The sequence below is a fragment of the Bos indicus x Bos taurus genome, chromosome 4 (genome assembly GCF_003369695.1).
Source record: "Bos indicus x Bos taurus breed Angus x Brahman F1 hybrid chromosome 4, Bos_hybrid_MaternalHap_v2.0, whole genome shotgun sequence".
Classification (NCBI taxonomy): Eukaryota; Metazoa; Chordata; class Mammalia; order Artiodactyla; family Bovidae; genus Bos; species Bos indicus x Bos taurus.
The window spans coordinates 86176934-86202723 of record NC_040079.1 but is presented as its reverse complement, the minus strand read 5'-3'; the positions used below and the strand labels follow the sequence as shown (position 1 = coordinate 86202723).

Here is a 25790-nt window from a genome sequence, read left to right as displayed (position 1 = left end):
TATAGGCAGGATGTGGCAGATGTGCGGTCAAATACAGACTTGTCTGATTCCAGAGCCTATCTGGACATATAAGCTGGCATGGGGGTACATATAGCTCTATCACTGACCATCTTCAAGGGAAGATATTAGAAAACGTGTGCTTCAGGATAAAAGAGGATAAAAATGTTGGGGTTCAGGAGCAGCTTGCTATCTGCAAGCTGTGTGTGAATGATGCCCAAACCTGAAATGATGGTGATGCCCACAGGCACTAGACTCAGCAGTTATGTTGTGATGATATGGCCCGGCAGTTGGGCCATCTAAAAGAAAATTTAAAAATTCACATATCTGCTTCATGCAAGTGAAAAATATTTAGGGCAGTGCTTATGTAAGGCATAACTTCCCCAGATCCCACTGTTCTCAGTGAAGCAAAACCCAGAATGCGGCCTCAGTTGAAATTCCTATAGAATCTTCAAAATGTAATTGGCTAGATCTTTCCCTCTTTCTCAGAAACAAACAGTACATGAGGCTTCTCCTTAGGAAAAGGATTATAGAAATGTTTATGTAGCAACTGTATGTTTTAAAAAATAAAATTGATGGGCAAGCTGTATTATATCTTTATCTTTAATAAATCCTGTAAAATCTGGTTGCATGGCTCTGAGTGAAGTTAATGAGAAGTCAGGCTTCAGTTTTTGTTGTGCTAGATCCCTAGACTGTATGTGAGCTTGAGGCTTGCTGCACTCAGGAAATGGGAGGGAGAGACCTCTGTTTATTAACTGACACAGCTTCCCATTGTCCTCCTGACCCCTCCGCTGTGGAGTCTTCAGTGTCTTAGGCAGTGCTGCACTGGGCAGGCCACCGAGATGACTTCATTTCTCTCTGTCTCTCTGCTGGCTCCAGGCTTAGCTTCAGAGAACTTTGCTGCTGTTTCCAAGCCCTGGTGCCGAGTCTCATGTCTGTGGACATCATCCACCATTGGAGGTGTTGGTGTCATTCAGACACAGCTTACAGGTAGCGTGTCATTCCTGAATATAGCACTCATTACTTCCTCCCAAAATGAGGCGATATAACCCCGGTCCCAACTCCATCCCTTCTCTACTGTTGGATCACTTTCCTCTTACGCAAGAGTTTTAAAGCTCTTCCCTTGACTCTCTGGGTGTTTGCTTGACTTTCTTAGATTATTAAAAGCAATAGTCATTCTGGAATGGTTTCCTGGGTGGGATACCTTCTCTCCTTATCGTCTCTCTTACTCTCACCAACCACATTGAAGAAAAGGGTCTTTTTGTTTCAAACTAAACTTTAGAAATAAAAGCCTGGCTACTAGGAGTGAGGGAAGAGCTCCTTTACCTATTGCCTTACATATTTTCAGACATGTCTGGAACACCAAAGGGAAAAAACATAGCAAGATCTCTCTTCCTTTGGGGAGTGTGTATTTCTGTTGTCTACTACTTCACATATTTCTCAGCCTGTGACTTCAAGTATAACCTTAACACATTGCTTTCTAATCAGGGATGACTAAAGTATTTGTAATCTGATTTGTTATGTTGGCATCAAGTCATAGTATTGTGGGCATTGTTTAGTCTTATAGTTCATTATTTGTATAAACTGATATTTGGCTCTTAGATTTTAAAATGCTATATTTAGATATTAAAAAACCCTTGAATACAATTGTTTTCCTTTTTTCACTGTGTCTCTCAGAGCTGTTGTTTTAACCTACATTTCATGGGCCTTAAGGTGTAAGCAGAGGTGACAGTTTGAATCAATAGTTTTTGATTCCAGTTGGACTAAAAGAAGAGGAAGGATTGTCATGGAAAGGGGAGTTGGTTTTAGCTTCCTGGGTGGGATATTTAAAAATCCCTTTTTGGGGGATCATAGCTCTTTGAAGGAGAAGGCAATAGTGACCGACTCCAGTACTCTTGTCTGGGAAATTCCGTGGACGGAGGAGCCTGGTAGGCTGCAGTCCATGGAGTCGCTAAGAGTCAGACACGACTGAAGCGACTTAGCAGCAGCAGCAGCAGCAGCTCTTTGAAGTGTAGGTGCTTCCCCAGGATTCAATACATAGCCTGTTTCAGTTGTGTGGAGTTGTTATTGATATGGCAACCAGAACATTTGGGAAAATTGAGTACATTGGTATTGAATGGTGAATGCATTCTGTTCTGCAATATTTCATGTAAACAATTAAATGGTGTTGAGAGTTTTTTTTGTTGAAAAATGCCAATACTTTTTAAAAACGGCTACTGCGATATCCCCTTGATAAAGGGCTGCAGTGCACATTTTCATAATAAAGTCTCTGAGAAACACGGTAATTATTTATAGAACATTTACTGTGTTTTAACTGAATTCTGTTTTACCCTGAGTTTCCCAAGTGTATTTGATTATAGGACTCTTTTATCCAATGTGTAGTTGCACCCTTTTGGCTAATTTCTGCAGATAATGTTTTTGGGGAAACGCAGGTTTAAACACAAATGCCAGGCTAATTTAGGAAATTTTTATATGTTGTTCCTTATGCTATGGTTTAGCTAATTTCATTGCTCTGTAAGGCTCAGTGGAAGCACTACCAAATGCGTGTCCAGTCCCAGACTTCCTACCGATCATGGGCAGGGGTGATATATACCTGGGATGAAACCCCAGATCTGCAACAGATGTATGTCTTGAGCAAAATATTTAGTTCACAGCTATTTATTGAGTTTTAATCGATTCACTAAACATTTGTTGAATATTTCCTATATTCTTGAAAATAGGGATCCAAAAATATTCCATAAACGAACACTAGATTCCTATTTTCCAAGATTTTTCATTCTAATGGAGCAGGTGGGGAAATAAATTATTCCTAGTATAGGGGCAAAGTACAAGATAGATACAAATACCTAGGGTGATCTTGCTAAGAAGGGAGGGCTGACTTTTGCTCAGAGGGAGTCAAGAGACCTCACAGCAAAGCAGGTGTGAGTTTGAAATGCAGATTGAATAACCTTGGAAATTTATCTGACCCTTGGCAGGTTCATGTGAAAAATTGTGTCCTGACTTAGAGTTGAGACAGGGATTAAATGCCTTACTTAATGGGCCGTATGTGTTAATTTTCTGAGGATCTCTGAGGCGAACCCTCAAGGATGACCTTCATGAACTTGAAGCAGAGTGGCATTTGCGGCAGAGGGAGCATGGGCCGAGGTGAAGCTTAGAGGCAGCACTGGGTTTCCTGGGGGCCCTGGCAGGTATGCGTGGCTGGTGCTCAGGGAGGAAGTGAGCAGGGACAGATAATGCTAGCCAGCCTTACAGGCTCCAGTGTGTTATACCAAGGACTTGAATCCGGAGACAGCTGTTTGCAGGTATTTGAGGGCCTTAAATGAAATAATAAATATAATTTATAGTATCCAGAATCATAATAATATAATAATGTAGCTTACTGAAAATAATAATAGAAATTATAATGGCCAATCTTTACTTGCTCTATGTCAGCATGATTGTAAATGATTTACATGTATTCTCTCAAATCCAAGTATCCTAACAACCTTGTGAAGTAGGTACTTGGATTATCTCCCAAAGATATGTCAAAGGCAGAACCGGGATTTGAAACAGAGCAGTTTAGCTCCTGGGTCCATGTTCTTAACCTGTATGGTGTCCCATCTCTTTGGACAGCATTCCAGTGTTTATTGAACAAGTGTTAGGCCCCTTCTTGAGGCATTGTGCTCATCTTACATTACCTCTTGAAAAAATGTTATGCAGATCTCCTATAGGTAAATGGATTTTTTTTTTTTTTACAAGATAGCATCTAAAGGCTCAAATATATTGTTTGGTGGGTTATTTTAATTGACTGATGACCTTATTATAAATTTTATCCTTAATCGTGTCTATTTTTCTGAAAGGGAGGGGAAACATTTTTAATTTAAGGCACATTTGTAGTTATATCCTCAAATACAATGGATTGCTTAGGGCCTTTTTTCCCCTGTCTAGAAAACTGTTGGTGCTTGAGGCCTGTAGTGTACATTCATTATTTAGCATGTAGCTATAGTAGAAAAATATTGATTTTTTTAACAGTAGAGACTAGAATCTAGTCTAGTTTCCAACTAGAAAACTAAGAATTTCTGATTCTTAATTTAGAATAGAGTCTTGTTTCATTCTTCCCAAGAGGGGAGGAGCTGTCATCCTCTCCTGGACCCTAAGACAGCTCCAAACACTGGGATGTCTGTTGATTGAATAACATCGGTGTCACCAAGTTAGAGTCTGCCTTCAGTGTTTCATTTCTATAAGTTAAACACAGATATCTAATCAGACTAGTGAAAATATGTTCTACATATGAAAGGATCAAAACTTTTTGTCCTCAAGCTTTGGGTGTTCATGCATCAAATTTCAGGTGGGAAGAAGACTGGAGTTAAATCTGCTCAGCAACACACAAGTGGTTGGTGAAAGGCAGGAATGCATGAGATTGTTAAGATAACAGATCAAAAACAGGCTTTAGATCAGTTGAAGTGTTTGATGGGAGCTATGGTTGGGGAAACTTCTTGGAAAAAAGTGTTTTATAAGGAGATGACAGGACCCAGCCCTCAAAACTGCAAAATCAAGGGCAGAGGAGCTATCAGAAAGTACATGGTGACCGGGACTTTGTAAGGAAGAGGAAAAATTCAGGGTGATAACAATTGAAAGTTGAGAAAACTGATTTCACAGATGCATTTCTCTGCCCTCTTTGGTGACCTCATCAAATACTCTTTAACATTTACCTTCCCCTGACCTTCACTATTAGACTTTTTTCATAAACCTGGTGTCATCCTGTGCGCAGTGAACTGGAATTTGTCTCCTTCCCTATTCCCTATAACTATTCCCTATAACACACTGAAGTCAAGAAGCCACAAAAAATATATTTGTGTGTGTGTTTTAATAATAGGAAGTTTTAATCTAGGCTCTCTTAATTAATGGGGATTGTAGCTGTGGTGTTACTTGGATCAATTTTCCTCCCAGGAATTGGTGATTTGGGGGGTAGGGGTGGGGGACAGATTATTCTTGCTGATCAATCTTTTCCATGAAGCGCAGTGACAGTCACACCATCCTAACTGGTAGGGTTCTGTGAGGACTCGTTCACTGGAGAGAATGTTAAGGTGAGGATGCATTTTCACAGTAGGAGAGGCAATCCTTTGACTGAATAGTCTTTTCATAAAACAGTTAATTAGAGCACATCAGCCAGAACTGGTTTGTATTAATGTAATCCTTTGTATATCTCTTGTCTTCCTTTCATCTTTGCAAAATGAGAGGTGAAAATTTTCTTCCTTCCCTGTTGAAGAATTGCACAAATCTGAACTTACAAACATATCCCTGTGGCCTCCATCTTCATCACTGAATCTTAGTGGAAAGTTAAACATGTTTATTGTAGGTTATTTAAGAATTTGGTTCTGATCATTGCACCACTTCAGACTTGCACTGCAGCTCGTATGTTACTCCATGTGGCTAAGCAGCCCTGCTGTAAGTAGAATTCATGTCTTTTACTTCTAAGGCAGAGATGTGTTTTTCGGATGCTCTTCTTTACTTCAGAAACAGTGGATTTTTTTTTAGCTTAGCTGTAATAAAGTCTTTTGGCTTCATGGTACTGCAGGGAAGTATGTTTATTAAGTAGAGAGTCATAGGAGTTATGAGACTCATAGATTGTGAGTCTGCCCGTGGTGCCTGTAGAGAAGTTGAACTAAGATACTCCAGGTCACAGCAGATGAGGAAACTCGGCATCCATACCAGGAGGGTTTGTACCAGGTGATCTTAAAAGTCCCTTTTGGTCATTCTGGTAGTTTTAAGAGTTATTACATACCATAATTTATTCATTCTGTGATCAGATCATGTCTCATATTTCATGCCTTGTGAATTAGAGTGGAAATATAATATCTCTTCTCAACGTTCATGAGTATTTACTCCTCACAGAACACTGCAATGTCTGCCGTTGTTAGAATTTGCATAGTGTTACCATCTTCTATTCTCTTCCAGCCTTATGTTGAACATGGCAAACAGGTGATGTGTTCACAACCAGCCTGTATTGCTGCCTTGTGAATTTTGACCAGGAAAATAAAACAAATACAGTAAGTAAACTATAATGAAAGAGAACAAGGAATCCTTTTAGCCAACGGGAAAGAAATATGCCTACATGTAAATAAGAACATCAACAAGAAATGGCCTGTTTTAATGCACTGTTTTGGTATCTTCCTGTCTCACTTTAATTTTGTAAAATGAGATAAATTATTTTTCTTCTCTAAGAATTTCACAATTAAGAACCTGAAAAAGAGAGTATCCAAGCATTCTCCTTGTCACAGGCATGGAGGGAGGAAGAACAGCCAAGATTTGCTGGACTGAGTCTGTTGTTCAGCTTCTTTTATTTTATTTATATTTTTTGGCCACAAGCGTGGCATGCGGGATTTTAATTCCCTGCCTAAGGATCAAACCCAAGCTCCCTGCAGTGGAAGTGTGGATTCTTAATCACTGGGCTGCCAGGGAATTCCCTCAGCTTCTTTTAGATGCCATTTCCTACTTCCTTTCTGTTTTCTGTGGGAAGACTTATAAACCTGACAGGCAGTTGTAGCTTTAATTATCTGATAATGATAATTGACTGGCTAAATGACTAATAAAGATCAGCCAGTCAGTTCAGGCACTCAGTCATGTCCGACTCTTTGCGACCCCATGGACTACAGCATGGCAGGCTTCCCTGTCCATCACCAACTCCCGGAGGTTGCTCCAACTTCTGTCCGTTGAGTCGGTGATGCCATCCAACCATCTCATTCTCTGCCATGCCCTTTTCCTCCTGCCCTCAATCTTTCCCAGCATCAGGGTCTTTTCCAATGAGGCAGATTTTTTCATTGGGTCACCAAAGTATTAGAGTTTCAGCTTCAGCATCAGTCCTTCCAATGAATATTCAGGCCTGGTTTCCTTTAGGATTGCCTGGTTGGATCTCCTTGCAGTCCAAGGGACTCTCAAGAATCTTATCCAACACCACAGTTCAAAAGCATCAATTCTTCGGCACTTAGCTTTCTTTATAGTCCAACTCTCACATCCATACATGGCTATTGGAAAAACCATAATTTTGACTAGATGGGCTTTTGTTGGCAAAGTAATGTCTCTGCTTTTTAATACGCTGTCTAGGTTGGTCATAACTTTTCTTCCAAGGCGCAAGCGTCTTTTAATTTCATGGCTGCAATCACCATCTGCAGTGATTTTGGAGCCCAAGAAAATAAAGTCTGTTACTGTTTCCATTGTTTCCCCATCTATTTGCCATGAAGTGATGGGACCAGATGCCATAATCTTAGTCTTCTGAATGTTGAGTTTTAAGCCAGCTTTTTCACGAGACTGTTTAGTTCTTCTTTACTTTCTGCCATGAGTGTGGTGTCATCTGCATATCTGAGGTTATTGATGTTTCTCCCAGCAATCTTGATTCCAGCTTGTGCTTCATTTAGCCTGGCATTTTGCATGATGTACTCTGCATAGAAGTTAAATAAGCAGAATAACAATATACAGTCTTGACATACTCATTTCCCAATTTGGAATCAGTCCATTGTTTCATGTTTGATTTTAACTATTGCTTCTTGACCTGCATAAGTGAAAAGGTAAAATATATCATTTTTGAAACTCACAATTTATGCATTATTTTTCCTGTTAGTACTTTCCTTAATGGCCATGAATAATAATAGCTGGAAGAGAGTTCTTCTTTTGTAGTCAGTAAAGACAATGCATACAGCTTTAACCTTGTTTTCTTGATCTTATGTAAATAAAATGAGACAATTGAAGAAAATAAATGTATTGGCTCATCTTAATTCTGAGATTGATTTAATTAATCATTTTCCCATAAACATATGCAATTTATTTAGTTAGTTATTAATTTATGTTAAATGATTAGATATTATATATTTCTACAGTGAATTTAGCTTAGTGAAATGTGAATTCCATCTGTTTTGAGGAAGGTAAGTGTAGACTAGATTAGTTGCCTCATGAGAGTAGGGACTGTTTCCATCTTCACTGAATACCCTTGGTGACTAGTGTTTGCCTACTCAGTACTGGATCCTCAAGAGATACCCACTGAATGAAATAATGCAGTGTGATTCCCATGCATTTACCTGTAATGAGAGTGTGTAGGCACTCTATATCATCAGTATTTCATTGAACAAGTTGAAAATTCTTTTATTACTGCTTCTTATTGCTGTTTACTGTTCAGAAAACAAATTTTAGTAACAAATAACTTTGAGTTAAAATAGGAAAAATGGATGAATTATGAATAAATGTAATTGATAGCCATTATCTTTCAAAGTATGAGGTCTCTGAAGGAAGAAAAGCACCACTAAGAAGCCCTTGTGGTGAAAAGATTAAAAATAAATTAAAAAAAATTTTTAGGCATAAAGCATAGATGATAATCAGTATATAAATGATTCAATTTAGAAACCATTATTTGGTACATTGTATAGGGAAGTTGCTTGAAGATGGTAAAGCCTTAAATTTTCATGTTATATTTTTATTCTCAGAGTAGTTTTCAGTCTTTCATAGGACCGCAAACAGTTTTGTGAGAGAGGAGGGGAAAGTGGTGACCTCCTTGAAATGTGAATGAATGGAGTCAAGGAGGGTTAAGTAAATTACCCAGCCATTTGCTGGTTGGTCACCTGATTTTTTTACACCTGCATCTTTCACTTTTTATAGTAGTGGAAATAGATGTCAGGAAAGAAGTATAAAGCTGAGAAAAAGAATACTGAATTTAGCAAATGACTTCTTGGTTACAGTTTGGATTTTAAGAGGTTGAGTTTTTTTTTTTTACTTTTTTATTGAATGAAAGATTCTTTATATTCTATAATGCTTTACAATTTTCAAAAATTTCATACACATGATTTTATATAATCCCATAAAACCCCTTTTAAAATTATCCCATACCCCTATGTTGCCCACCCCCCCGCCCACCCCCTGGCTTTCCCTCTCCTCACTGGTACCACTGGTTTGTTCTCTATAGCAGTTAGTCTGCTTCTTTTTGGTTTTATCCACTAGTTTATTATATTGTTTTATATTCAACACATAAGTGATATCATACAGTATTTGTCTCTGTATTACTCATTTCACTTAGCAAAATGCACGCCAAGTCCATCCATGCTGTTGCATATGGCAAAGCTTTGTTCTTTTTATGGTTGAGTGTATGTGTGTGTATGATATATATATATATATAATGTATATACAAAGTATATATATATAATGTATATACAAAGTATATATATATATAAGAAGGTTGGATTTTTAACATCACTTTTGCTGGATGCTTAGGTAAAGTATGAAATCCCAGGCTGATCCCACTGTTAAGTAGTCTGTGACTGTACTCAAATAAGAGCTTTCTCTTCTCATACCAGAACTTTGGAGTTGGCTTATCTTCCATCCAGTTACTCTAGGATTCAAGATTGTTGAAGAAAAAATAGTATTTAGTTGAGAAATGATTAATTCTTTAAGTGAAATAGAGTCAAACTCACATTCACAAGAGTGAAAACAGCTATACACAATAACTGTCATCCAGTTTTTGTTGAAAGAGTCTTCTATTAATCTATGAAATTAGAGTATACCCTCACACCATACACAAAAATAAAGACTTAAATATAATACATGCCGCCATCAAATTCCTAAATGAGAACTTAGGCAAAACATTTTCTGACATAAATTATAGCAATATTTTCTTAGGTCAGTCTCCCAAAGCAATAGAAATAAAAGCAAAAATAAATAATGGGACCTAATCAGCCATATAAGCTTTTGCACAGCAAAGGAAAGCATAAACAAAATGAAAAGACAACCTATGGACTGGGAGAAAATATCAGAAACTAGCACAACATTGTAAATTAGCTACTTTATTTTTTAAAAAAGAGTCTTACATTGTACTGTATATAAATTTGAATGAAAAGTTTCGTCCTTATTATAAAAATCCTTGTGATCTGACTGAAGTCCAAAGACCAAGAAAGCAGAGTTAAATAGTAGAAAGTAGATGTAGTTAGTAGATACAAGAGAAAGAAATGCTAGTTCTCACTGGTGCCTGCCAGAGGAAGTCAGTATGCTTGTGTTGACATCATCTCATGGAGTAAATAGAGTTTAATAAGAATGTGTGGCTTGTCCTTTTCTTTGACATGTGACTCTAGAGCTGACTTCCAGGATGGAAAAAAAGATTGAGTAGGAACAAGTAATTAAAATACAAAAGCTATAGACTCTTTAGATCTTCTGTATTGTTAAAGGCCTTATATCAATTAGACTAACTTTGACCATGTAATTATTCTAAACAGAGGTAAAATCATTAGTTCAGTGGCAGAAATCGTATTGTCCCAGACCTCTGAATTATATTACTAATAATTGTAGCAAACAGTTAGTACATGCTTTATCTCAGGCATGCTGCTAAATGTTTTATATTGAATATCTCATTTATTCCCAAAACTCTTAGATATATAATTACTATTTTCCTTTTATAAGTGTGGACACTGAGACTTATGGAAGTTAGTAACTTGCTAAAATATTTTGAAAATATGTGTGTTAGTTATATTACAATTTTCATAAGACGTGTGTGTAGGGAATTGTTATTGCTTTGTAATGCACATGAATATTGTTCAACAGTTCAAGACAGCAAATGAAAACTATGAAGGATAATAATGAATTAATTTTAAATTACTTGCCCTTTTGCATTGATTATAATAGTTACTGTTTGAATTGAATTTTCTTGGGACTTGAGCTTTAGAATCAGAGAGATAAATCTGAATATCATCTTAGCCACTTGTTAAGTGGATAACTTTCTAATCAGGTTATTTAAATCTACTGTGCCTCAGTTTCCTCTTCTGGCAAATGGGCATGGTATCTTTCTCCTTCACAGGTCTGTTGAAAAGTCTTTATTATTCATGGATTCCATATTTGTAAATTTACCTACCTTAAATAATTTATTTGTATCAAATCAATCCATGTGATACATTTGCTGTCATTTGCCAACATGTGGAAAGCAGTAAAAATGGATCTCCTGATCACGTGGTCCCAGCTGAGGTCAAAGAAAGTGACACTGCCATCTTATTTCACATACTGCCAACAATGTCCTTTTAACAGTCTATTTAATGCCACTTTCAGAGAAGGCAATGGCACCCCACTCCAGTACTCTTGCCTGGAGACTCTCATGGACAGAGGAGCCTGGTAGGCTGCAGTCCATGGGGTCGCTAAGAGTCAGACACGACTGAGCAACTTCACTTTCACTTTTCACTTTCATGCATTGGAGAAGGAAATGGCAACCCACTCCAGTGTTCTTGCCTGGAGAATCCCAGGGATGGGGGAGCCTGGTGGGCTGCCGTCTATGGGGTCGCACAGAGTGGGACACGACTGAAGTGACTTAGCAGCAGCAACAATGCCATGTTTTCCATTTTTTTGTGCTTTTTATTGCTTAATTTACCATTTAAAATAGTGCTGAAGTGCTGGCCAGTGATCCTAAGTACAAGAAGGCTGTCCTTTGCCTTTTGGAGAAAATTCATATGTTAAATAAGCTTAGTTCAAGTATAAGTTGGAGAAGGCAATGGCACCCCACTCCAGTACTCTTGCCTTGAAAATCCCATGGACGGAGGAGCCTGGTAGGCTGCAGACCATGGGGTCGAGAAGAGTCGGACACGACTGAGTGACTTCACTTTCACTTTTCCCTTTCATGCATTGGAGAAGGAAATGGCAACCCACTCCAGTGTTCTTGCCTGGAGAATCCCAGGGATGGGGGAGCCTGGTGAGCCACCGTCTATGGGGTTGCACAGAGTCGGACACGACCGAAGTGACTTAGCAGCAGCAGCAAGTATAAGTAGAAGTGCCCTTTGGCCATAAGTTAAATGTTAACGAAGCAGCAATATATTTTAAATAAGATGTTTTTCAGCTGAAAAACATGTAAAACAAGGTTCTATATTGATTTGTTGATGAAGATACTGTGACCAGAGAATCCCAGGTGTCTAACCCTGTATTTCCCCAGGAGCAGTGTTTCATTATTCGCCAGGGTAGTTTTCATGATAACTCTGTATGACTGTTATGAGTAAAAAGAACTGACTATGTTATAAATAGTCAATACATACACCAGTTACTGGTGAATAACTATTCCTTCTGACCTTAGACAAGGAAATACCTCTGAAAGAGTTGAGGATATTCTTAATGACTTTAAAGGATAATGAGTTCTCTTTGGAATAACAGTTACCTCCTTTTTAGATCCTAAGGTCCACTTATCAGAAAATTACTTCTTACTAATTAAGTTAAAAGTACAGTTTTGGACACTAGACTAAACTGTCTTCAAAGATAACTTTGTTTTATCAGAGAGTGCATATTTTCAGCTTCACATGCAGTGCAGTCTCTCTCACAGCTATTCATCTCTGACACTGTGATGTGAAAGTAGCTATAGATAATGTATAAGTGAATAGTTGTGACTGTGTTTCAATAAAACTTTATGAATACATGCAGCAGGCCAGGTTTGGCCTGTGAGCTCTAGATTGCTGACTCTTCAGTTCAGTTCAGTTGCTCAGTCCTGTCTGACTCTCTGCAACCCCTTGGACTGCAGCATGTCCCAAAGGTGCTATCTGCTGAGCCCCAGTAGCTGTTACACAAGTCGGTGGGGGTTTTTCTTTCCTTTCCAAATAGGAAAAGGAGTATTGTTGCTCTGCTTATTTAACTTATATGCAGAGTATATCATGAGAAATGCTGGGCTGGAAGAAGCACAAGCTGGAAACAAGATTGCCGGGAGAAATATCAATAACCTCAGATATGCAGATGACACCACCCTTACGGCAGAAAGTGAAGAGGAACTAAAAAGCCTCTTGATGAAAGTGAAAGTGGAGAGTGAAAAAGTTGGCTTAAAGCTCAACATTCAGAAAACTAAGATCATGTCATCTGGTCCCATCACTTCATGGGAAATAGATGGGGAAACAGTGTCAAACTTTATTTTTGGGGGGCTCCAAAATCACTGCAGATGGTGATTGCAGCCATGAAATTAAAAGATGCTTACTCCTTAGAAGGAAAGTTATGGCCAACCTAAATAGCATATTGAAAAACCAGAGACATTACCTTGTCAACAAAGGTCTGTCTATTCAAGGCTATGGTTTTTACAGTGGTCATGTATGGATGTGAGGGTTGGACTGTGAAGAAAGCTGAGTGCTGAAGAATTGATGCTTTTGAACTGTGGTGTTGGAGAAGACGCTTGAAAGTCCCTTGGACTGCCAGGAGATCCAACCAGTCCATCCTAAAGGAGATCAGCCCTGGGATTTCTTTGGAAGGACTGATGCTGAAGCTGAAACTCCAGTACTTTGGCCACCTCATGCGAAGAGTTGACTCACTGGAAAAGACCCTGATGCTGGGCGGGACTGGGGGCAGGAAGAGAAGGGAATGACAGAGGATGAGATGCTGGATGGCATCACCGACTCGATGGACTTGAGTTTGAGTGAACTCTGGGAGTTGGGGATGGACAGGGAGGCCTGGCATGCTGCGATTCATGGGGTCGCAAAGAGTCGGACACGACTGAGCGACTGAACTGAACTGAACTTTCATTAAGCGGCTCTTTAGTTCTTCTTCACTTTCTGCCATAAGGGTGGTGTCATCTGCATATCTGAGGTTATTGATATTTCTCCCAGCTATCTTGAGTCCAGCTTGTGCCCTCTCCAGCCCAGCATTTCTTATGATGTACTCTGCATATAAGTTAAATAAGCAGAGTGACAATATACAGCCTTGACATACTCCTTTCCCGATTTGGAACAAGTCTGTTGTTCCATGTCTAGTTCTAACTGTTGCTTCCTAACCTGCATACAGATTTCTCAAGAGGCAGGTCAGGTGGTCTGGTATTCCCATCTCTTTCAGAATTTTCCACAGTTTATTGTGATCCACACAGTCAAAGGCTTTGGCATAGTCAATAAAGCAGAAATAGATGTTTTTCTGGAACTCTCTTGCTTTTTCGATGATCCAGCTGATGCTGGCAATTTGATCTCTGGTTCCTCTGGCTTTTCTAAAACTAGCTTGAACATCTGGGAGTTCACCGTTCATGTATTGCTGAAGCCTGGCTTGGAGAATTTTGAGCATTACTTTACTAGCGTGTGAGATGAGTGCAATTGTGCAGTAGTTTGAGCATTCTTTGGCATTGCCTTTCTTTGGGACTGGAGTGAAAATGGAGCTTTTCCAGTCCTGTGGCCACTGCTGAGTTTTCCAAATTTGCTGGCATCTTGGGTGCAGCACTTTCACAGCATCATCTTTTAGGATTTAAAATAACTTCAACTGGAATTCCATCACCTCCACTAGCTTTGTTCATAGTGATACTTCCTGAGGCCCACTTGACTTCACATTCCAGGATGTCTGGCTCTAGGTGAGTGATCACACCATCGTGATTATCTGGGTTGTAAAGATCTTTTTTGTACAGTTCTTCTGTGTATTCTTGCCACCTCTTCTTAAGATCTTCTCCTTCTGTTAGGTCCATACCATTTCTGTCCTTTATTAAGCCCATCTTTGCATGAAATGTTCCCTTGGTATCTCTAATTTTCTTGGAGATCTCTAGTCTTTCCTATTCTATTGTTTTCCTCTATTTCTTTGCATTGATCGTTGAGGAAGGCTTTCTTATCTCTCCTTGATATTCTTTGGAACTCTGCATTCAAATGGGTATGTCTTTCCTTTTCTCCTTTGCTTTTCGCTTCTCTTCTTTTCATAGCTATTTGTAATTCCTCCTCAGACAGCCATTTTGCTTTTTTTGCATTTCTTTTCCTTGGGATGGTCTTGCTCCTTGTCTCCTGTACAGTGTCACAGACCTCTGTCCATAGTTCATCAGGCTCTCTATCAGATCTAGTCCCTTAAATCTATTTATCACTTGCACTGTATAATCGTTAGGGATTTGTTTACATCATACCTGAGTGGTCTAGTGGTTTTCCCTACTTTCTTCAATTTAAGTCTGAATTTGGCAATAAGGAGTTCATGATCTGAGCCACAGTCAGCTCCCAGTCTTGCTGACTCTTGATTTGGTGTAAAGTATGCTCTTGGTTTATGATATTGTTTATCAGTTTACCAGAAGACCTATAAACCATACAAAGCAAAATAAAATTTTTTTTGTTACTATATTTCTCTCTTGGTTGTGTTGGTAGTGATTGCAACCATATGTTGTGAGCATTTATTAAATGCAAGATGCTGTATAGACCACTTTGTACTGTATTTTCTCAGTATATCCCTATAGGGAAGTACTATGATTATTATCTGATTTTTCAGAGACAGAAACTGAGGCTTGAAGTACCTCACTCAAGGTCACAGTTTGGAAGTGGTACAGCTTGATCTGAGAGAGTTTTGACCTTGTAGCCAGCATGTAATACTTTTTGCCTAATCTTTTCTTATTTTCTGATATCCTGCTAATTTGAGGGTTAGAAGTTCACTTTACAGTATCTTAAACTTTTTTGAAGACAGCATTTATTCATTGGATAAGTAAGTAGATGAATATGGGTTTTAGCACTAATTCTATTTTTTTGTAATTTAAATTTATTTATTTTAATTGGAGGCTAATTACTTTACAGTGTTGTATTGGTTTTGCCATATGTCAACATGAATCCGCCATGGGTGTACACGTGTTCCCCATCTTGAACCCCCCTCCCACCTCCCTCTCCGTACCATCCCTCTGGGTCATCCCAGTGCACCAGCCCCAAGCATCCATGTATAATATCATATAAGAAATGAATTGGCAGTCCAGGTTCAATGCAGGATACAGGATGCTTAGCTCTAATTCTTTAATTTTTTTTTCAAAATTATCTTGTTCTTATTTTTTGCCACATTTCTATGTATTCTAAAAGGAAAATCTATCTAAATGTGAGGTTTTGCTGCTTCACTGTCTGTTGGGAGATTTGTTTTTCTTCATCAGGTTATTTGGAGGTTTTATTTTGTTCTTGTTCTTTAATATCCTGATTAAAGGATTAGAAAGCTCTTTGCTATGTTTGAGTCACTAATACTGCCCTGAGCACAGAACCACACATTTGGGGGACATAGATTTGTGTTTGCTGAATGAGTAATAACAGCAGAAGAATTGCCGTCTTTTCTGTAACTGTGTCATCTGTTCTGCACTTTGCCTGTGGCTTCTGTCTCTGGTTCCGTCTGAGGATTTGCACAGAGCCTGGCATCAGTTAAAAAAAAAAAAAGTGGAGGCTGTGGAAATGACTGGGTGAGAGTCGTGAATATTGAAAATGTGGACTCATGGTTTCAGAGTGGGGATACTTGTTTAGCTGATACACGTGAAGCACTACCCTCTTGTTATCCCCTTTGTGTTTATGTTACTCACTGGATCAACCTTTTTCTTTCATTTTTATTTTATATTTTATTTGGATACAGTTGCTTTATACTGATGTGTCAGTTTCTGCTATACAGCAAAGTGAATCAGCCATATGTATACATGCATGTATTCAGCATGCATGCTGAATCGCTTCAGTCATGCAACCGCATGGAGTGTAGCCCGCCAGGCTCCTCTGTCCATGGGATTCTCCAGGCAAGAATACTGGAGTGGGTTGCAAAGCCCTTCTCTAGGGGATCTTCCTGACCCAGGGGTTGAACCTGGGTCTCTTATGTCTCCTGCATTGACAAGGGGGTTCGTTACCAGTAGCCCCACCTGGGAAGCCCATGTATGCATACATCCCCTCTTTTCAGATAAACCTTTTATTTGCACTTAGTATTAACCAGGTACAATTAGCTAATATTCAAAAATAATGATGCCTGTTTTTTGGAATCTCGAAGTCTCACATCAATTGATAAGTAATATTTGTCTCTCTGTTTTTCTATCTTTAAGGGAAGCTATTATAAAAAGAGTATTGTAGGAGTACAGCGGGAGCCCCAGTTGACTGCCTGGAGGGGCAGGAACCCATCTTCTGTTATAAAGAGGGTCATTTTTGAGTTAGGAAAATGAGTTTTTAGGGTGAGCACATGGGTTGGTCAGCAACTCCAAAAACTAGAGTGACAAGAAAGAGGATGAAATATTTTGGGAGTAATAATAATTTTGTTGTGGTTGGAAGAGAATCGGTCAAGTGATGAACCTGGTAAAATGGGGTGGGGACAAACTGTGAAGTCCCTGTAGTGATACGGAAAACTCTGGAAAACTTTCATTAGGGTGTAACATGACCAGAGCTTTATAAAAACAATACTAGTGATAGGAATGAAGGGAGGAAACTGAAGGGGGACGTGTGATGACTAACGGGTTATGCATTTTGCCTTCCAGCTTTCTCCTGTGCTTCTGGGGAGTATCTAGAAATGAAGAACCAGGTATGCAGTAAGTGTGGTGAAGGCACCTACTCCTTGGGCAGTGGCATCAAATTTGACGAATGGGATGAATTGCCGGCTGGATTTTCCAACGTCGCAACATTCATGGACACTGTGGTCGGCCCTTCTGATAGCAGGCCAGAGGGCTGTAACAAGTAAGAATCCAAAGGAGCCTTGACGAGGGTGTAGTTGCTCTTTTCCAGAAAGAAGTTGAGGTTAACCTTGGTAGTGGTTGGGATTATAGGTAAACTAACTGCATATGTGCTGCTGAAGCAAGCACTATAGGTAAACTGATTGCAAATAGTCATATTTTTTAGGCAGTCCTTATGAATTATGTAGCTGTATTTTTATGAAAGAAAGAAAGTGAAGTTGCTCAGTGTGTCCCACTCTTAGCGACCCCATGGACTGCAGCCTACCAGGCTCCTCCGTCCATGGGATTTTCCAGGCAAGAGTACTGGAGTGGGGTGCCAATTCTTTCTCCAGGGAATCTTCCCAACCCAGGGATCGAACCCAGGTCTCCCGCACTGCTTTAACATCTGAGCCACCAGGGAAGCACCAGGGAATTTTCATGAAGTTAAAAATTGCTCTTAGGACATAATATATAGTATGTAAAATGCAATAAAAGTATTAGAAAAGCAACTTAGTTTTCTAATATATTTATAACTATATTAAAGCCAGTAGTTCTACAAACTCTTTTCTAATTTTAATGAATATTTTCCATTTTAAAAATTTTCCTTGAAAATGAAAAATGTATAACCTTCATTTGTACACTTGATGATTTTCTGCGACATAGAGTGGGCCAAACACCTAAGGTAGAAAGCACTTTTACTTAATTTCCACCTTTTTAATAGGAGATTATAGCTTTGCCTGTGACAATATTGGAGGAAGGTTAAACTGTTTTGAAAAAACACAATATTTTTATCTTTGGGTTCTCACCCTTCCTGTTTTCTTATTTGACTATTTAACATTCCCTTTCATGTGCCTGTGTTTTGTACAATTAAACTTCCAGCCTCTGGCTACCTTCTGACAAGGATGGTCACATTTTTTCCCCTGAGCTAAAATGATTCAAATAAAAAATGACTCACATTTTTTACCCTGAACTAAAGATGTTGGGGAATTATTTAGCTGTGAAAGTAGATACGTTTGCTCCTCCTTCCTTCCTACCTTCTCTTCATCCCCCTTGCTTTCTAGCAGTCTCTCTCTCGGCCATTTTTACTCTTCAGATAATGGTCATTTCATCATATAGAGTCGTGATATTAGATAGCACTAATAGGATTATTTCTCTAACTATATATATAAAAATTATATGTTTAATTCAGTCGCTCAGTTGTGTCCGACTCTTTGCGACCCCATGAATCACAGCACAGGCCTTCCTGTCTATCACCAACTCCTGGAGTTCACTCAAACTCATGTCCCATGAGTCGGTGATGCCATCCAGCCATCTCATCCTCTGTTGTCCCCTTCTCCTCCTGCCCCCAATCCCTCCCAGCATCAGAGTCTTTTCCAATGAGTCAACTCTTCGCATGAGGTGGCCAAAGTACTGGAGCTTCAGCATCAGTCCTTCCAATGAACATCCAGGACTGATCTCCTTTAGGATGGACTGTTTGGATCTCCTTGTAGTCCAAGGGACTCTCAAGAGTCTTCTCCAACACCACAGTTCAAAAGCATCAATTCTTCAGCGCTCAGCCTTCTTCACAGTCCAACTCTCACATCCATACATGACCACAGGAAAAAGCCTTGACTAGACGGACCTTTGTTGGCAAAGTAATCTCTGCTTTTGAATATGCTATCTAGGTTGGTCATAACTTTCCTTCTAAGGAGTAAGCATCTTTTAATTTCATGGCTGCAGTCACCATCTGCAGTGATTTTGGAGCCCCAAAAATAAAGTCTGACACTGTTTCCACTGTTTCCCCATCTATTTCCCATGAAGTGATGGGACCAGCCCCCATGATCTTAGTTTTCTGAATGTTGAGCTTTAAGCCAACTTTTTCACTCTCCTCTTTCACTTTCATCAAGAGGCTTTTTAATTCGTCTTCACTTTCTGCCATAAGGGTGGTGTCATCTGCATTTCTGAGGTTATTGATATTTCTCCCAGCAATCTTAATTCCAGCTGTGTTTCTTCCAGCTCAGTGTTTCTCATGATGTACTCTGCGTATAAGTTAAATAAGCAGGGTGACAATATACAGCCTTGACGTACTCCTTTTCCTATTTGGAACCAGTCTGTTGTTCCCTGTCCAGTTCTAACTGTTGCTTCCTGTCCTGCATACAGGTTTCTCAAGAAGCAGGACTGGTGGTCTGGTATTCCCATCTCTTTCAGAATTTTCCACAGTTGATTGTGATCCACACAGTCAAAGGCTTTGGCATAGTCAATAAAGCAGAAAAAGATATTTTTCTGGAACTCTCTTGCTTTTTTGATGATCCAGCGGATGCTGGCAATTTGATCTCTGGTTCCTCTGCCAGAGGAAAAACTATATATATGTGTGTATAAATGTACACACATATAAATGCAGTTGACCCTTCAGCATTATGGGGGTGGGAGTGCCTACCTCCTTAAAGTTGAAAATACAACTGTAAGTTGGCCTTTTGTATCCTCCCTTCAGCAACTGGTGGATTCAACCAACCATGGATCCAATAGTACTGTAATGTGTATTTAGTGAAAATCGTCTGAGTATCAGTGAATGATGCAGTTCAAACCCATGTTGTATATGTATGTACATATATTAATACATATATGTGTGTATACATGCATACACAGATAACCTCTGCTTTTCCAGAGTTTGTTTTATTTAATACGTCATTTCACTTTTATGGATGACCTATGTTAGTACCTGTTTTTGTTAACCAAAAGGAATCTGAAGAGGATTTTCGCTTTTACAAAAAAAAAAAAAAGGCAAAAGGCAAAAGTGCTGTGTAGCATTGATTTTGCACAAATGGAGCTGCCCTAGAGGCAGTTTGCACCCTGTGCGGTGAGAGTGGCCCCACTAAGCTCTTTCTGGGAACTACATTCAGCATCTCAGCATCAGGTCATCGTAACTTTGAACTGTATCTGTGGGATAATTGCTTTCTCACAGTTTATTTTGTAAATTAATTTGTGTCCTAAGGTAATTACTTCTTTGCTTTATACCATTTCAGCTTATGAAAGATTTCACAGGAACACTGTACCTTTGTATAACGTGTGAAACCTTTTTGTGTGTATAATTTAAATTCTTTAAATTAAAGAGTTCTTAAAGGAGAAACACAAGCTGGAATCAAGATTGCCAGGAGAAATATCAATAAACTCAGATATGCAGATGACACCACCCTTATGGCAGAAAGTGAAGAGGAATTAAAAAGCCTCTTGATGAAAGTGAAAGAGGAGAGTGAAAAAGTTGGCTTAAAGCTCAACATTCAGAAAACTAAGATCATGGCATCTGGTCCCATCACTTCATGGGAAATAGATGGGGAAACAGTGGAAACAGACTTTATTTTGGGGGGCTCCAAAATCACTGCAGATGGTGACTGCAGCCATGAAATTAAAAGATGCTTACTCATTGGAAGGAAAGTTATGACCAACCTAGATAGCATATTCAAAAGCAGAGACATTACTTTGCCAACAAAGGTCCGTCTAGTCAAGGCTATGGTTTTTCCAGTGGTCATGTATGGATGTGAGAGTTGGACTGTGAAAAAGGCTGAGCGCCGAAAAATTGATGCTTTTGAACTGTGGTGTTGGAGAAGACTCTTGAGAGTCCCTTGGACTACAAGGAGATCCAAACAGTCCATTCTGAAGGAGATCAGCCCTGGGATTTCTTTGGAAGGACTGATGCTGAAGCTGAAACTCCAGTACTTTGGCCACCTCATGCGAAGAGTTGACTCATTGGAAAAGACTCTGATGCTGGGAGGGATTGGGGGCAGGAGGAGAAGGGGATGACAGAGGATGAGATGGCTGGATGGCGTCACTGACTCGATGGTTGTGAGTCTGAGTGAACTCTGGGAGATGGTGATGGATAGGGAGGCCTGGCGTGCTGTGATTCATGGGGTCGCAAAGAGTCGGACTGAACTGAACTGAAAGGAGAGTACCAGCAGGATGTTGTAAGACCTCAGATCTTTGTTTTGGTGAGCAGGAGATATTCACATGGCTTTTTTTTTCTACTTGAAATTTCTTATTCATTAAAGAAATCGAATGATAAGCAGAAATTTTTCAGTGTATTGAGTATCATTTTCTTAGTGTAAATTTCAGTCGATTACTGCTAAGCTTGTCTCCTTTCCTCCCTCCCTCTCCCTTTTTCCTTCCTTCCTTCCTTCTATCCACCCAATCTTGCTTTCTTTTTACTTCTTTTTAATTGCTTGGATCATATAGAAGATGTGTGTTGAACTTTGTAAGAAGTTGTCAGAGATTTTCAAAATGATTGTAGCATTAGACTCTAGCAGTGCATTTGAATTCTATTTACATTGTAAAATATTGTACAGAAGTCTTGGTTTATTTTAGTCTTTCTAGTGTATGTATGAGAAATGGTATTTCTTTGTGTGGTTTTTTTTTCATTTCCTTCTGTATAAAGGTATTGAGCACTATTCATATGTTCATAGTCCATATGTTTGTGGGTGTGTGTGTATGTGTTAAGTGTCAAATATTTATCCATTTGTTATGTTTTTGGGTCAGTTGATTATTGAGTTGTAGTAGTTCATTGTGTATGCTTGACATGAAGGAAGTTTTGTCATGAATCTATATATTTAACCTATACACATATGCATGCACATGTACATATATGTGTGTGAAATAGTTCTTTTATCTGCAGCTTTTGCTTTCTCATTTTCTCAGGGGTGTTTTTAAATAACCAAAAGTTTAAAATTTAAAAGTACAATTTATCAATGTTTTCTGTTGTAGTTAGTGTTTTTACATCTTTAGATATCCTGCAAAGGCTACTTACAATTCTTAAAGTATAATTAGTATTGTTATTGTACTTTTATATAATATGTAAAGCTTTACAACAGTATAGTTACCTTTATGCCCTTATCCTGGTGCTATTATCATATATTTAGGAACACATCATAAACCCTGTAATACAATGAGATGTGTTGTAAAGAATCAGTTAATTTTTAAAAAACTTGAGAAAAATGTAGCTTTACGTTTTTATCTATGTATTTACGGTTGTTGATACTCTTTTCTCCGATTTTATAAATGTGTGTTCAGTATTATTTTTTTAATCTGTAAAATTTTGTTTATCATTTCATGCAGGTCTGCTGCTCATAAATTCTCTTAACTTTCTGAAATCTAAATACATCTTTATTTAGCCTCAGTTTTGAAGAATATTTTGTTGGACGTAGGACTCTGGACTTTTACTTTTCTCCTTCTGTGTTTTAAAGGTGTTCCATTCATTACCTTCTGAACTCTCCCTTGTTTGTGATAAGAAAAAAAGAATTAGCTGTATTTTGCTTGGTTAGCTTCCTTTTATGTAATGTGTCATTGTTTCCTTGACTACTTATAATATGTTCTGTATTTCTTTGCTTATAATGTGTTCTCTATTTCTTTGCTAGTCATGTTGAGATGTGGAAGTCTCAGTCTTTTATTATTATTTTTTTGTTAGTAAAAACAAAGAATTCCAAAAATCTCACTCTTGTAATCCAGATAGAAAGTTAAATTTGAAGAGAAGATATTAAGTTGTGCTGTCAGATAGTCTGGTTGGAAACTTTTTTGGCCCAAAAGTTGACACATGACTCAAAGAAAGCATTGGTTTTCTTTGTATTTTTACTCTGCTTGAAGTTGACTGAGTTTCCTGGATCTGTAGGTTGATATTGTTATTGAATTTGGAATTTTTTAAAGCTATTCTTTCACCAATATGTTTTTCTGCCCCCTTCTCTGCCTATTTTCCTTCTATAACTCCATTTACATGTAAGTTAGGCCACTTGGTGTTGTCCGTAGTCACTGAGACTCCATTTCCCCCCATTTTTCTCTCTTATACTTCAGATTACATAGTTTCTATTGCTCTGTCAGTATTTCTTTTGCAGTTTCAAACTTGATCTTAAGCTCATCTATTGAATTTTAAATTTCACAAATAGTAGTTTTCAGCTGTAGAATTTTCCATTTAGTTTTTAAAATAGTTCTTATTTCCCTTTAAATAGTTGGGATTATTCATGCCTTCACTTACTGTATTCATCTCTTGATGTTTTTTGATTATATTTTTAAAGGCTGTCTTAAATACTTTTCTGTTTCTTTTCATTCTTTGTTGTCAATTAAGGGTCATGTTTTACCACTTCTTTGCATTTCTAGTAAATTTTTAATGTATCTTAGGCATCATGAGTGTTACAATGTGGAGAATGTGGATTATTTTTTCTTTTGTGTAAAAGACGTTGGATTTTTATCTGGAAGGCTGCATATTTACCAGAAGAGTGTCTCGTTAGGTCTGGTATTTAGAATTTTTTAAGGTGGCTCTGTATTGGTTTCACACTTAGTTCTAGGTCATGGTCTTTACTCCAGGGCACACTATAGCCTACTCCTTTTTTATAAATAATGTTATATTGGAACACAGCTGCATTCATTTATTTATGTGTTATCTATGGCTGCTTTTGAGCTATAATTGCCTAGTGGAGTACTGCAGGAGAGATCACATGGCTCATAAAGCCCCAGTTATGGACTCTTTGGCCCTTTATGAAAAAAATTGTGGATACCTACCCTAGGGCATGGTCCTTATTCCTAAAATGTGGCACTTCTGGAGTCTCAGATGGATGTCTAATGTGATTATTAAGTTTTCTCCTCTCTGGCTGGCCTGGAGATCCTGCAATACCCATAAACGTGACCTCTCTGATTTTGACTTAGTTTTGCAGTGGCTGTTCTCTACTAGGCCTGCACATTCCAGCCCCAAGCCTGGGCCTATAGAGAAGCTCCATGTGGACTTCTGGAGCCCCTGTTTTCTCTGCTTCTCATGCCTGTAAATTCTGGTTATTTCAGCTTCCCCCAGACATTCGTCCCTGTTTCTCCACTCAGTGAGACCACTGTGCTCTGGGAGCTGTCTCCCCGTGCCAGAGTCTGGAAAGTGTCCTGAGAATGAATGAGGTCAGGGTCAGCTTGGGCTTTGTCTCATGCGTTTTCCTGCTGTCAAGACCCTCGGTCCTGCACTGGCTAGTGTGAGTGCCGGAGCGTGGCTGGTGTGTTTTGTTTAGTTTACTGGATTGTTAAAGAAAAGGGCGAGTCCAGTACCAGTCAGTGAGTCATGTTGAGATGTGGAAGTCTCAGTCTTTTTTGTTGTTGTTAGTAAAAAGAATTTGCCAAAAATCTCACTCTTATAATCCAAATGGGAAGTTACATTCAAAGAGAAGGATATTAAGTTGTGCTGTCATACAGTCTGGTTGGAAACTTTCTTGGCCCAGAAGTGGACGCATGACTCACTGTTGATTAATCTAAGAATTAGCTTATGGTTAGATTTACAATCCAACTTTTGTTCACTAGTATATTTACTTAATCTTTTATTTTTTAAATAAAATTTCCTATCAGACTTTTGCTCCTACTATGTACTATGACACTGTGATCTACATTTTATTTAGGTTCACTTTATTATATTTTTCCATCTGGCTGATCATGTACTTCTTTTTTTTTTAAACAATTGAAATATAACAGTTGCATAGCAAATTGATATTATGCTAGTTTCAGGAGCATTACATAGTGATTTGACAGTGGCATATATTATGAAACGATCACCACAATAAGTTATTACAGTATTGACCATATTCTTTATCTTGTTTTTTACAACCTCATGACTTATTCATAACTGGAGGTTGGTACCCCTTCATCCCCTTCATCTATTCTACTCCCCCCTCCCTGGCAACCACAGAAAACTAGTCTGTTCTCTGTATCTATAAGTCCCTTTGTGGTTTGTTTCTTAGATTCCACTTTCTCTGTCTCTTTTTTTTTTCAGCTCAGTGTTATGTGGCAACCTGGAGGGAAGGGGAGTTTGAGGGAGAAAGATACGTGTATATGTATAACTGAGGCCCTTTGCTGTTCACATGGAACGATCACAGCATTGTTCATTGACTATACCCCAATACAAAATAAACATTAAAAAGTATTTAGAGTCACTTTTAAAGGACTTTTTCTAGGATGATTTCTTCTCTCATAATAAATGGACACCCCTGCCAATATGTGTTTGTAAATAAAACTTTAGATATTATTTGAGGGTAATTCCATCAAAGACTGCTAGAATTAGTGACCAGCTATCTAGTGATCACGTTTTTGGTGATAAGCAGCAGCTGCATGGCACATTAATTGCATCATCTCACGATGATTTTAGGAAGTTATGCGCCACAAGACCTGAACCTTTTTTCAAGCAGTGGTGTTGGCCTTTGGGGTCCACATGCACTTCAGACTTCCCTGCTGCGCTTTGTTGACAGAACTGCTTTTAAATCTCGGTTATAGAACTTGTGAACAGAGAGGTTTCTGAATGCTAACATGAAATGGTTTTGTTTCCACAGCTCTTCTTGGGTCCCTCGTGGAAACTACATAGAGTCCAATCGTGATGACTGCACAGTATCCTTGATCTATGCTGTGCACCTCAAGAAGTCAGGTTATGTCTTCTTTGAGTACCAATATGTGGACAACAACATCTTCTTTGAGTTCTTTGTAAGGCCTT

General features: G+C 38.6%; 1 protein-coding gene across 3 annotated transcripts in view; it reads left to right on the top strand.

The window, feature by feature from the left end:
- The window catches only part of KIAA1324L (KIAA1324 like), a 221133-nt gene that overhangs the window by 113082 nt on the left and 82261 nt on the right, over nucleotides 1–25790 (top strand). For 2 of the 3 annotated variants that reach the window (XM_027539844.1, XM_027539845.1), the window contains 2 exons: nucleotides 17153–17348; nucleotides 25633–25780. In XM_027539844.1, the coding sequence (XP_027395645.1) occupies nucleotides 17153–17348; nucleotides 25633–25780 (344 nt within the window). Of the gene's footprint in view, nucleotides 1–876; nucleotides 988–17152; nucleotides 17349–25632; nucleotides 25781–25790 lie in introns of all 3 variants that reach the window. The other variant, XM_027539843.1, reaches the window with a different exon arrangement.